At 41.9% G+C, this 14,586-nt stretch overlaps 1 protein-coding gene across 1 annotated transcript; it reads right to left on the reverse strand.

Annotated features, from left to right (window-relative positions):
• Window positions 1-178: 178 nt before the first annotated feature.
• Window positions 179-9,744, reverse strand: LOC308363627 (cytohesin-4-like; the record flags this gene model as incomplete). The annotated part of the gene is made up of 13 exons (XM_080836445.1): window positions 179-254; window positions 538-698; window positions 1,074-1,145; window positions 1,810-1,886; window positions 2,069-2,180; window positions 2,822-2,970; window positions 3,345-3,457; window positions 3,573-3,653; window positions 4,144-4,262; window positions 5,990-6,056; window positions 6,366-6,430; window positions 6,925-7,007; window positions 9,723-9,744. 13 exons carry the CDS (start codon window positions 9,742-9,744, stop codon window positions 179-181), a joined length of 1,197 nt encoding a protein of 398 aa, XP_080692571.1.
• Between the last annotated feature and the right edge of the window lie 4,842 nt (window positions 9,745-14,586).

Genomic DNA, 14,586 nt, shown 5'->3' on the forward strand with positions numbered 1-14,586 from the left:
CACCAAAAAAAGGCAAGTGACCAAAAGCCGGCAGTTAGAGACCTTTTTTTTGTTTGTTTGTTTTTGTGTTTGTTTCCTTGACGAAGTCCAACTAACTGCTTCATGCTCAACAAAGCAGACTGAGCATTTTAACCCAGAGCAACTACATTTCCCATGCTGCACCGCCACTGTGGAGCTGTCAGTCTTGGGCGGCCTGGTTGATGACTTTCCTCTTGCGCACCGAGACAAGATCGTAGAACGGGTCCTTGGTTATACTGGCTCTGTGGAAGCAGACGCAGGAAAACACAGAAACATCACCACACGGCACTGCACATTGCACCGATCATCATTCAGTATCTATTAATACATGTTTGAATGTGCGTCACAGTGTCTATATTTCTGCAATGTTTATGGCTCTGTGTGTTTGAGAGAGTGTGTGTGTGTGTGAGTGTGTGTCGGTGGGTTGCCGAGTGAGTGAGTGAGAGAGGTAGGGAGGGAGGGAGGGAGGAGTGAGTGTTAGTGTGAGTGTCAGTGTGAGTATGTGTGTGCGTGTGACACACCAACCTGATAGACTCTATCCAGTCGTCCCGCTCCTCGGCCGTGGCTGCAGAGATCATGTAGGACTGGTGTTTCCCCTCCACCACCCGTCCGTCTGTCTCTGTCTTACACGCTTTGATCTTCTGCCCCTTGCTGTTGGGGTGGAACAGCTCCAGGCAGTACTGCGCACAGAGAACTAGTTTCAGTTTACAGCTATACATCCGTATCTATATTTATGTTCATATGAATCGCGTTTACAGTTCCTCAATTCTACTAATAGCTGCTAAATGAAAGTGGGAGGGAGTACCTAGTGGCATACATCAAGTTCACATAAACAGGCCAGTTTTTTTCAACTTTGACAAAAAAAGTGGAGAAATTATGAAACATATTAGTTTAAGTTTAGTTTTGTCCTGAAGCCAAAGGGAACGGTTTCATCTTATAGGAAATTAGTCCTCTAAACTCTGAAAACCCGAACTAATTTACAAGAATTAAAGTGTGTACAAATCTTAAGGCTAAAAATGTCTCCGGGGTTCCCTTTTATGAGGAGGATGTTTTACCGGTTTGCGTGGGCACGCAACTTCTTTGACGCACAGGTTCTCCAGCGGGATGATACCTCTGGGTTCTTTGTCCTGCGAACAAGAGAACCGAACATCAGAACCCAGCATTCGCTAATAGGCTTTCCAGTATGTGATTTGTGATGTGTGATAGGTCTCCACATGTTTCTCGATACAGTGATACTGATAACTACATATTAATGTCCTTCTTTCTCAGCCTTCCAGCCCTTCTCAGTTCTCTTTTTTCTTTCCTCCCTACAGGGCCTGATATTTCTAGGAAGTCTCACATCCAATCACCAACCTGGCCCGACATCGCTTAGCTTCTGCAACTGGACGATTTCAGGCATGCCCAGTGTGTTATCGCTGCAGGGGATCTACCTCTCTTTTTGAGATTATAGGGAAGTGACAGCTTACAAGGAACATAACTAATAGTACCTGTGAGCTCAGCTGTGAAATAAGTCAGAAATTGCTCTGCAGACTTTCATTATACTCTCAAGCTCTCCAGTATCCTCTTTGCTACTTTCTCAATGATTCTGTGTGTGTGAGTGTGTGTGTGTGTGTGTGTGTGTGTGTGTGTGTGTGTGTGTGTGTGTGTGTGTGCGGGTGTGTGTGTATGTGTGTGCGCGGGTGTGTACGGATGTGTGTAGAGTGAGGAAGCAGTAATGGACTGAGAGGGACAGAGACAGAGATGGAGTGAGAGATATATACAGAAGATAATTGTCTTTTTACAAGGACTCACAGTGGTGTGCTCAAAGTAATACAGGCAGTTGTCAGTCAGGATGAACCACCTCCTCTTCCACGTCTTCACTCTTCCTCCTTCAAACCAGGAGAGAACAGACGTTCCCAGATGAGAAAACACAACTTCTTCGCACTAGAGACTGGCTCACACACTCAGCATAGAGGTTAATTCAGCTTGGAACGTGAGTCTGAAGTTAGTTCATCTCGATACGTGCATCTGAGGGTAATTCTTCTCGAAATGTGCGTCTGAGGGTTCTCACCTATTTTCAGGAGCCAGCCCTCTCGGTCAGGGTTGAAGAAGGTGTGTGTGAGGTCATTCCCATCGTCCTCTGGGATTTTAAAAGGCTCATTCCGTATGCTGTCATACAGTTTCTGTTTTGGGTGAATGCAAAAGATATGCATAAATGGTTTAAAAAATAAACTTATGAAGGCAGCAGGGATAACTCATGCATGACTTACTGGAGCTCTTAGGCGTGAAGGGTACTCTGAAGCTCTTGTGTCACAGTCAGGATGTACAAATCAGTCATTGCAACCAAGACTTAAACTTAAAGGAATATTGCACAATTCTGCTGAGGCTTATATTTGAACTGAACAGTCAAACAGATTACACCCCTCCCTTCCGTGCAGCTGAAGCAATGTAGTGATTGGCTGGGATTGTTTATGGCTCGGTCCAATCCACTTTGTTTTGTTTCCCATTTACGGAGCCAGGACTGTACGAACACCTGAGTTTAGTTTTTTTTAGCACACACACAGAACAGACAGAGGAGCAATTAGCCTAAATTTGACAAAAAGTGTTTTGGTTTACAATAATGGACCTCACCTTTAAGTATGGAGGACTATACACTTCTCAACTTGGATATGATATCAGCCTAGCGATAGCTACAACTATCCCTGTTTTGTTTGTTTAACGTTTGACTAGCATTCAGTGCTCATACACCGTGGCCACCCAAGGAGAGCCTCTCCTTTCCCTTTGAACAGTCAGGTCGTGCTGTGATTGGCCATCTGTCTCGTACCGTGAGCAGCTCATTGGGCAGGTCCTCTCCGTTGTTGATGCCGCGGTTCATGGAGAAGAAGCGCTCCAGCGTGGTCTTCTCCTTCACGTTGGGGTTGTGCAGGCTGGTGTTCAGCATGATGATGGCGAACGACAGGATGTAGCACGTGTCTGTCATGGGGTCAGAGACCGGACACGCGAATGTTAGCATTTCTTATGCAGTTATGGTTTTTAGCAGGAAATCAGCGGTTTACTGTTTCTTTAGAAGATAGCTGTGCCATATAAAGGGTCAGCCAATGCGGTACGATGAAAATGGATGCCACTCCTGTGAGCATAGGAGGAAATATTTGAGCATCTCATTTAGAAAGCATGAGAAGGTCTTGTCTTGTGTCTTTAGTCTTATGACAGTTCTGGGCAGCAGGACACATGTCTCATGTCATGACCTTTTGTGTACGGTCAATCACAAGTAAACATTAACTAACATAGGAGCAGCAGGTGAGAAATGGTCAGTTGTCAAACCCGTTGGTTTAGGCGAGGAGGCTTACCAGTGGACTGGAAGACGGCAGCGTTGCAGTCGCAATAGCGCGTGGCGAAGGTCTCCATCATTCGGTCGATCTTCTGTGCTTCGCCTGGGAGCCGAAAACTCCACAGAAACTGCCTGTAGTTGGGAGACAACATATATACACTTACATCCTAGACATATACATATATTTAAGATGTGTTGTCGATGTGTCGGATTAGCGTGAGTTGTGTGAGAGTGATTTGACACTCACCTTAAAGCCTGCACAAGGTTCAGGTCTGAGAACTCATGGAGTTCAACGAAGGCCTTCAGCGTCTGCAGGTGCAACTCCTCCCTGTAGAGTCACAATAAAGTGCAAAGGTTTGTTTACTGAGGTCATTCACAAAACTGGAACAATCAGCAGAATTCACAAACAAACTCATTATCAACCCAACTAGTACCGGAGATTGCCAATAAAAACAGAGGTTAATATAGAAATGGATTTGCATCTTCTAAATACTGTCATTGTCAACATTTCCATCATCATCAATAATAGCACTGTGGTGACCATCACCATCATCATCATGATCAGTACAATCTTAAGCTCCCTCTTTATTGTAATTCCCCCAAAAAATATGCCCCACACTTACCCTTAAGTGTAATATAATTTAGTTTAGGGAATGAAATAAACGTTAAATAACATAAACGAAATAATGAAAATAACTGAAATAATAGTAAAATTGGGTAAAGTGAAGGGGAAAGTTTCCCCTCTTTTTGTAGAATTGGAATGTCAAAATTATTAAATAATATAAACAGGCCAAGCAGTATGTCTCCCGTCTGCCTACCGCTCTCCCAGGAAGTCTCCTATGGCAGTCTTATTGAGGCCGTCCTCCTTGTACAGGAACTCAGCCAAACGTTGAGGGGTCTTCTCCAGCAGTTTATTCTCTACTAGGTAGTTAACACCCTGAAAAAAGAGGCAAAGCTCAATGACACTACACATATATAAAACGGAACTCAAAGGCCTTTTAGGTCTAATCGAGGTTTTTCGGTCAGCTTTAAATTTAGGTCAACTAACAAACTTAAAAAATGGATACAATGAAGCTAACCTTCATCTGGAGGCTGGTCAAATTCAATGCCATTACCGATATGGCCTAACAACCTTTAACTAAAATAATAAAAGATGTGTTTCCAAGCAATTACCCCCTGCAGTACCAAAGCCTTTGAAAGTAGAAGTGTTGCCTAATGACATCATATGATATGTAGTGCTGCTACAGCCATGCCACCATCTGTAAGCCCGTAACTTCCTAAAAAACATCCTTCTACCGGCAACTAATTTGGGGTGAATTTCAGATCGATTTCTGTTCCCTTTTCCTCAAACACAGCCACATTAAGTCGGAAGTGGCAACAGAGCCATGAATGACATGTGTCATGTCTAACCCTAATCTCTGTTTTTAAGTGGAAAGCAAGTGCTTTGACTTTAGTAAATGTGAAGCACGCAAGCCACTTAAGGTCAAAAACGACCCGATGTGACTCGAACATGCTGATATATATTCAAAGGTGTGTAGGAACACCACATTTTTTTGTGCACATGTATTGGATTAAAATCACGATCTACAACTTTAAGTTCCTGTATTCACCATCATGCCTTGCGATGTGCAACTGTCTTATTTACCAAGGTAGCGTGATGCATGTTTGGATTGTTTGCTAAGCGACATGACTTCATGCTTGCCTGACGTGAGCTAAAACCACAGAGGCTGAAGCTCTGAAAACCGCTTCTTTAAATAATACTGCATGCGATAGACGCTTTCCGGTTAGTTACTTTAAGGAAGTCCACCCCCTTAACCCCCAGCCCCCACCCCTTCCTCCTTCTCCGACATGGCAAACACTTTCCAGTACCACCAGACAAGGAGCGTTTACATCTGTGTCTGACCTGCAAGTGACCATGAGCTCGCCAATGCTAATATTACCACAGACGAGCAAAAACATGGTCTGGCAGAGTGATAAAGTTCCATTTAGACCTGGATTGACCATGACAGGCTAATGTCAAGGGCACACAAGCTGCTCTCTGAGGAGTTGATGATGCATTGCAAGTTTAAGACTGTGTGTGTGGGTGGGTGGTTGGTTGGGTGTGATACTTAGCTAGTATTTGTCTGTATGTCTGTCTATCAGGCAGTCTATCTCTCTGTATGTATGCACAAGGTTGACAGTAGAGCATGCAGAATGAATTGTGAAGTCACATCAGTGAACATGTGGTAAAATATCGAACTTCCCCGCAAAGCATCTGTGACCACAGACACATTCACACGCTGATGAACACACGGTATGTAGTTACTGTCGGCCGTGTTTTTGTTGTTTTCCTTGGTTCCTGTCTCTAGAGCAATCTGTATCACCATCTCACTGCTCTTTCAACTCTCTCATTCGCTCCCTTTCTTTATTCGAATCATCTCCAACACCACCCACCCCCACTCCGTCCCCCCACCTACCACACAGAAGGTGAGGTGTTGTTTCCTTTCATAGGTACTTTATTAAGTCACATAGCCAAACTGTGTGATGTCAGAGATGCTTGTCAAGCCTTCACAGATTTGTACAGAGCCACTAGAAAAAGCCCTTGCTCTTCTGCATTGCCCTGCTGCAAATGTTCAGACTGGCATTGATTTGCTGCAGGAAGCTCATGCTTGTTGTTAAACTCACCTTTTTGGGATCCATGTTGAATTTCTTCTTCCCTCTGGACAACTGCTTCCCCCTCTCAATAAGTTTGCTGTGAAGAGAGAAAAAAAAGAGGAAATTACCACATTGGGCAATCGACATGATTGACCTGGCGTGACAAGCCATAGGCAGCAGCAGTATGTCGTATATAGGATCTGTATATATAAGTGTAAGTATATAGTTATCTATTGAGGGGTTGATTTGTAATGACCTCTCTGATTTCACAGCAAACGTAACTGGAAATCAACTAGAGCACTTTTCTTTGTTTTGGCATCTTAGTGTGTAGTTTTAGAATTGAGAACACTTTCAAAAGTTCCAGGTCAAATCATGTTTTTCTAAACGTGTACACTGTTTGACTCACCTCTCCTCAGTGGACTCGAAGTCCTGAATACCGGCCATCACGTTCTCAATGGCCATCTTCAACTTCTGCAAAAAAAAAAAAAAGAACATTTGTCAGGGTACAACTGACTCACCATGGTGTTAGTGACAGCACCTCAGTGGGTGTGAGAGACCAAGACTTAAGGTCATACTTAGGATTCCTTGGTAACTTGGCAACAATGTAACTGCAATACAGTATAGTGTAACATATTGAGTTGATCAAATTGATGCATTAAATTCAGTTAGGTTAGGTTTTGGGTTATTTCAGTACAGCATATCTGTGTAGTGTTAAAGGTACATTAAGCAACTGCCTTAAGCAAATCCAAAGTAGACTTACAGTACATAAACACATTTCTATCTGAATGAGAATTTTATCAGGACCTTGGTATTGTTAGTCCTTTGTGCTAGCTTTTGCTCTACCAACTGACCCACAGGAAATGTGGTGCCCACTGTTATGTGTTATGCTGTACCCAACTGATATGTTATAAAAACATCTTTCTTTTATAGATGAAAGGCTGTTAGTAGCTGGGGCTGATTCTCACCTGTATGTCATCTAAAAGGTCCTGCTTGTGAACCTTTATGTGCTCGATCTCCTGCTTCTCTGCTGCAGTGAAATCCATTGACACTGAGAGAAGATGGAGTGTTCACACAAACACATTCACACACATACACACACACATTCACATACACAAAAACATTCACACACGGACAAGCACAGCCACAAACACACGCAAACACACACACACACACACACACACACACACACACACACACACACAGAGAGAGAGAGAGAGAGAGAGAGAGCACAGAACAGCACTTTTACAAAACAACCACTTTTGTTTACTTAACAGTTTTAGAACCCTACAAGTGGTGTTCATGGTTTTCATGTAATGTTCCGTGGTTTTAACTATGTTGTATGCTGTGATGCATTTCATATTAGATGCATTCTGTTGTAGTTATATTGAGATCTCCTGTTTAACTGGAAAACTTTGGTGGTCAATCACCTGCAGACACTTGAGGCTGATGAATCTGAATCTCAAAAGAAAAATCCCCTGGTCAGTGATGTCACTTGAGGCTGATGAATCTGAATCTCAAAAGAAAAATCCCCTGGTCAGTGATGTGAGTGTCGATGTCTGTGTGTGTCTTTCTATGTAGTAGTGTGTGTGTGTGTGTGTGTGTCTGTATTGTTAGTGTCTGTGTGTGTGTGTGTGTGTGTGTGTGTGTGTGTGTGTGTGTGTGTGTGTGTGTGTGTGTGTGTGTGTGTGTGTGTGTGTGTGTGTGTGTGTGTGTGTGTGTGTGTGTGTGTGTGTGTGTGTGTTGTGTGTGTGTGTGTTGTGTGTGTGTGTTGTGTGTTTCTGTAATGTGAGTGTCTATGACTGTGTGTGTCGGTGTGTGTGTGTGTGTGTGTGTACAAACGAATGTATAGGCTCAATGACATGGCAATACTTTCATGTAGGCCTTGGTCTTGCCACAGAGTTCATAGGATGTGTCAAAACTGCACAGGGATATTGGGAAATGTTCAACAAATGAGTCACATGATGGAAAACTGGCAACATCGAGAGAGTGTGTGGGAGATCGCTTTTCATGCACAAATCGTATTTGTCTTTCCAGGGACACAAATAGGGTTCACACGATGAGACAATGCTCATAAGCATATAATGCCCCATCAAAACCTATAAGGCTCAATTATGTCCTGTACTGGTGGACTGACGACTTCATTCAACTGAGTTCTACAGGAATTACATCTTCTGGGACCTCAGTAGCAATTTTACATGTTCTTACAAGGAAATAAGTGGTAGTGTTTTGAATAATTCTAGACTGCACCCTTTTTCTTAGCATTGTTCTCTCTGTTTAAATACTGTTTAATAAATAGCAACATGGAAATGTACAGAACAAAAGACTGTAGGGCACGATTTGTCTTGCAATTATACCAAAAGGTTCATGTTCACAGAACACACCAACAAAATGTCCCCCTGTCCACTACCAAGACATAATGTTTCAAGAGTTAGTCAAGAGCTAAGCATAAACAAGTGTCAGGCCTAAAGCTCTAACACAATACGGACTGTTCATTCATAAGTACACTCATTTGCTAATATCCTGTAGCCAAGGACCAACTCATAGGGAATGATGACCCGTGCAGAATATTGCAAAACAGGACATTTGTTGAAGAGGAAGGGTCCCTTTTTAAAAAAAAACAGCGAAAAGCCGTTTCAATAAGCAAAAAAACGCCTGCGTGGATTCAGGGCAATGGTGATGCTGAGTCAGCTTCACACTGTCCGAAGATAGATGATGATTAAAAATGTTCCTCATTTCCGTCATAAGGCTCTGCCAACGGAAATATTGTTGACTGTGTAGGCCCACCGCCCCCTCAGGAGCATAAGAAGCCTTAAAGGGATGTAGCGGAACAGGTAGCTCGGTACGCCACACAAATGGGCTCGTTTTTACCGTAAGGACTATATGAATTCAGATGTGGAAGTGTCATGGAATTCAGGCTCTGAATTGAGGAAGAAAAAATACTAACACTGTGATTGACACAAATGTTTAGCTAAATTAATTCAAATTGAATAGCCCTCATGAGTGAACCCACTCATGAGGGCAGGGAAAGTAACATAGGTTACTGTTTGTAGAACCATGCTCTTTGCTACCATGTTGCAAGTGTCCAGAACCATACGCAATAGCCTACTTGAAACCCTTCATAGTCAGCACTTCAGAACATCAGTTTCTTAAATAAACTCTCACGGCTAAAATGCACAGCTCGGTATGCGTGTACAATCATGAGTCATGAAATTTTGATTAGGTGAACTTTAAGGAGTTAATCATGTCCGCTGTAAGAGTTTCTAAGGTGAAGGACAACTACTAATAATAACAGCTTTCTCTCTCTCTTGCTCTCTATTCTTTATTTTATTCTTTCCAGGTTCAACGTTAACTCGTCTTGTAATAGTCAGATCAATCAATATACGAGTATAGCCTCTGTACATTAACCAGACTCCACGGCAATGACATCCCCTAAAACACAAAATTTCGACCTAAGGCAACGTAGCAGCTGTACTATTTCGAGTGAAGAATTGAGTCCATAACATGAAGTCCAGTGGAAAAGTGGAAGCCCAGTCGATAGTACATTTGCTAAGTTGTCAGTGTAGGTCACAGTTTTTTTGTTTTCTTGAAACAAGACTTTCTTGTGAGTTCAGGTTTTTATGACAAAACAATGCAAGCATTACAACAGTAGCGAAAATCTGAACATCACCGGATAACTCTGTTGTGTTTTTTATTCTTCAAATAATTGCTGCTATAGTTTAAAGTCCGCAAAGTACAATTAAGTCAGAAGAAAAAGGAAACTTACCGGGATGGCAACACTCCGTCATGTGAACGAGACAAAGGTAGCACTATTAACCATGTAATATCGCTGCTATGATACGGAGTTTGCTGCTTCCAGTCCAATTGACTTGGCTATCTGAAGGCAGAAGTATGAACTCGCAACTCTCCATCTCTTAAAACAAAAGCTTCTGCAAATAGGAGAGCTCGCTAGCGCCCCTGCCATCTGTTTCCGTTGTTGATGCACTTCTAAATAAATCTACTCTTCAGACAGGTCACCATGCTTCCGAGACAAAGTACAGGCACTGATAGTGGCCTAAATTGTTACAACGGGGAGTATCCAGCTACTGATAGTATGTAGCCTCTACAAATATATATCTGAGTATTTCTGTATCCCTGTCATATCGAAGCTGACCGTTTGTGACATGAAACAAGACTTCCTTGCAACTAATTGATTGTCCAAATTCCTTTACAATCTATTAGACTACAGCAGTTGTGATTCACTGATTTATGTACTCAGTGCATCTATAACCCGTTGAGGTCTGTTTTTGTCAGTATTCTGCATCAGTAGGACCAACATCAAAATTGTATTGTTTTTATATAACTTTTTCCTTTAAATTAGTGTGCATTGCATGTCAATGGGAATATTTTACATGAAAAAAAGGTAGGCCACTGTGTGTCTTGGTTCCTTTCCTACAGACGAGTGAGTGAATGAATTTTAATCTAAAAGAGCATTGCAAGCAAGCACAGTATGCAGCCGCACAGACATTGGGTTTTTGTTTTGGACACTAGATGTCACTCTGTGGCAATGCTAGTAGCAGCAGATGGGAATACAGTAGGCCTACTGAATACGGTGCACAAATCAGAGCACTGTGTATTCGTTAAGGGCCTATTTTAATTGGTAAGAGAGAAAGAAGACCTATAAATCAGATCAGATGGTTGATTAACACACGGCCATTTAATATATGTCACATCATCTTATATGAAAAAAAAATGAAACTGTGGCATTCCATAGGTTTGCGAAAGGACTTATTTGGCATTATTCACTAGTGTTACGAAATGCCATTTATCACACAAAACCACTCATTGTAGAGACTAACTAACGGCACTGCTGGCACATGAAGAGAGGTTCTTGCTGGCAAATCGCCAGTCCTGCTATCGTAAGCTATAAAGGGGGTCCATCGAATGTTGGTACATTTGATCAATAACTAAGAGGCCCTCAGTAACAATCAGCACCCTGCAGCCCACACATGCTAATGGAGATATCTCCCCATCATGCTTTCTACCCTCATGCGTTCACGTAATGTCACTCTCTTGCTCTGTCTCTCTCTTCCCCTTTCTCTTCCATCTCTCTCTCTCTCTACACCTCTCTCTCTACTTCTCTCTCTCTACCTCTCCACTTTCAAAAACCAAAAAAGTGCTTTCCATTCCACTTTCTTCCCTTTTTATGAGAGATTGTAGTCTTTGAAATGTTGCAACAAGGTCTCCATGGCAACTTTGGCTGGGGAAATGTGTTTCCAGCAGATTAAAAGTAGATTTTCTGGAAAAAAAGGAAAGAAAATTAGAGAACTTGTGAAAGCTTCCTCTCTCCTCTGTGGCATTAAGGCGCACAGCCAACCTCTGCACGTTGTCAGAAACGCGCTAAATTGAGCGAGACGGATGTGTGTGTGTGTGTGTGTGTGTGTGTGTGTGTGTGTGTGTGTGTGTGTGTGTGTGTGTGTGTGTGTGTGTGTGTGTGTGCGTGTGCGTGTGTGTGCAGTGTCAAAGTAAATATTCCTGCTGGAAGTCATAGCAATTTCCTTTTAATCAGGCTTGAGTCAACAGATGTGCTGGCCTGTTGGTGGTTTTATCAGAGCTGTTCAGAAATTGACCGCCTCCACAGGACCTCAGGACAGAGGTTCTGCATGCTAAGCCTCTGATCGTTTTATCGGACTACTACCATGACATAATTTACCACTTACAATTCATAATTTACAGTTTGCAATTCAGAATCTAATCATTTACTATTTATATAATGACCACCTTCTTTTCTAGGATGTTTGTATTGACTCGCCTAATTGGATCGTGCGAGCCTCTAGTGCCCAAAGTGCCCTTTTCTCTTTTCATCTCTTCATCGGTTCACCCACCTCTACCTTTTCATTTCAGACCGCATGACATGGGCTCCGTCGACCCATCTCAAATCCATGTGCTACTTATACCAGTATGAGAAATGTGTCATAGTCTGGCCTTAAGAGCGAGCACTGCAGGAGAACTCTATCTATGGCTTACTAATGCATGTCGAATACTTTTTTGACCTTTAGCGGAGATATCACACGTTGTCTCGGAGCTGGTCATGGATTCAAACATGTCTGACGTCTCCAAGGCACATTGATATGAAATTGGTAGCCAAATTCAAAAGCTCTGTGTGACATTTTAAATAGTGTAGGCATCACCTCAATACTTAGGCTTTGCCAGTTCCTCAGTACTGGCCTCTCAAATGTATGTCATGGTGAGTTTAAAGTGTTCAAACGTAGGAAGGACGGCAAAAACATCTTTTCAATCGACAAATGCCTTGATCGCGTTTCTCTGTTCCTCTTTCAAAATGAATGCGCTGTCAATATCTGTTGAGATATGCCTGCTCACGTTACTTAATTAGCACTCAAGGCTAGAAGCTACCATTTGTTTCAATGTTTTTTTTGTCAACACGTTAGCATAACCTTTCAATAATGGTCTAGAGTGCTTCAGTTAAGACCTACAATCCTCGGCAACATTGGTGTTGCGTATACACAACTAACCGAGTCAATGTAGACATAAAAAAGTCGTGTAGATAGCTTAAATCATATCAAATATGTCCCACTAAGCTCCTGAGACGGCGCCATCTTTGTTCGATGTATATTCTATCTATCATCAGGTCATCTGTCCATCAACGTATAAAGCCCGCCCTTACAATTTGATTGGTTTAGATTGCTTTCTCAACTTTTTCGAAACGTTTAATCCCTCCCAACTAGCTCGACTCCAGACTGAATCTCCCAGACCAAAAATTTTGTGGGCGGAGTTCAGGCTTGTATCCAGGCTATTCTAGGCATGCTTCACATGTAGAGATGTCAAAATCTGTGTGAAAGAAAATTCAATTTTTATGAAATCCATCACTCTTAAGTCTAAACTCCCACACTGCTTTCAAAACGTTTGTAAAAGTGCTTTGTTCAAAAGAGTTCTAAAAGTGTTCCATAAAGGCATCACATCATCAAAGCCCTGGGAAGAACTCTTTCGTCTAGAGGACACTCTTGAACAGGCTGTGTTTACAGAGGACATCCCTGGCAAGTTGTCCTTTCCACAACCCCAATCCATGAAATTTGTTTGTAATCCTAATCAGAATGCAGAACACATAGAAGTTCATTGGTGACAGACCATGTACAATACATGACAACAAGGCAAAGCAGCCTATTTATTTTATTGCCTCAATGAAGCATTTCCAAGCTAAATCAAAACAACTTTTTGCAATCAAGGTCTAGAGATGTCAGTGTAGGTCTTCACACAATGCACCTCTTGTCTTGAAAAATAACTCTCTTGTCTTTAAAAGCAAAACATAAGAAAATCGCCTTTTAAAGTATTTCTGTTTACATCTGAAAGGTATTATTGCGAAGATACGTGTATGGTTTTGTGTTGATCATGGCTGCCTAATTTGTATTCTTCTCTGGATTGATTTACACATATCAACATCAAACTGACATATATGTATACATTATCTCACATTTACCAGATGTTTTTTTTTTTGTCAGTCGCAAGCTTGCCTGAAAATTGCTACAACTTCGGCCTTTGAACTCTGGTCTTTGGAGCGGAAATGATTGGCACTTCCGTGAAAATGAGTGACACTTTTTGAGTTTGGGGAAAACAAGAAGCGGACCCTCATCTTCAGTCTTCTCTGTAGACCTCATCATGGAAAAAAAGGGATTCGCAAATTACTCTTGCCTTGGCGGGCTGGGATTAAGTCACCTCCACAGTGATAGATTTCCTCTTAGTTTCCTCTGTTGTGGTGAATTCAATTACACTCTACCTCAATCTGTCACCATCTTTCTCCCTCTCTCACATGTTTAACCCCCTTCTTTATCAGCACAGATCACTACATCAAACCATGTATGTGACACGGGGGAGTTTTCGTCTCTCAGTGATTCGGAATAAGGGACGCCTATCTTCTCCTAAGGAGATAACATGTTCATATGACGGCATATGATTGCATTTCTGCAGTGAATGCTCGGCAAGTTGGCATTGACATCCCTCTGCAGCAAGAAGTCACAGTCTCTCAATGGAAAAATCGCTTCAAAAGCCATCTCTCTAAGATCACCATCCTAGTTATTCCTTCCTCTATTATTATTATCACTTTTATTATTATTATATTATCATTATTGGTATAATGATTATTTGTAATGTTGTGGTCAATTTGTTATTGTTATTGTTAGTATGCCCTCATTTACATTTTGTTATTCTAGCTCACTGTTATCTATAAGGTGCACACACATAAACATTAGCACACTATATGGCAAAGTCCCTTCAGCATCATGCTCTAGGCAGTTGTTTTTCACATTACAATTACTGTTCGCCACACTGATGGAGTGGGTTGTTTGATGTTGCAAATGTGTCTGGTTGTTGGTTACCTTGGTAACCTTATGTCCCAAGGACCTTGATGACGCTTTAACATCGGTTGGTAATGGTCCAGAACCTTCTGGTGATTTATATTCAGTCATTCAGTCAATCAGTCAACGCACTTTTGGAATGAAGAGATACACAAAGAAGTAAGGACTTCTTCTCACTGACAATTATAATTGTCTGTGTCAACAGAAGAAATGCAAACCTCCACTATTCTTAAGCATAGCTGTAAGACTTTGGCCTTGGACATTTCCAGCCAGAACACTGCA

Source organism: Sprattus sprattus, assembly GCF_963457725.1.
Source record: "Sprattus sprattus genome assembly, chromosome: 1".
Classification (NCBI taxonomy): Eukaryota; Metazoa; Chordata; class Actinopteri; order Clupeiformes; family Clupeidae; genus Sprattus; species Sprattus sprattus.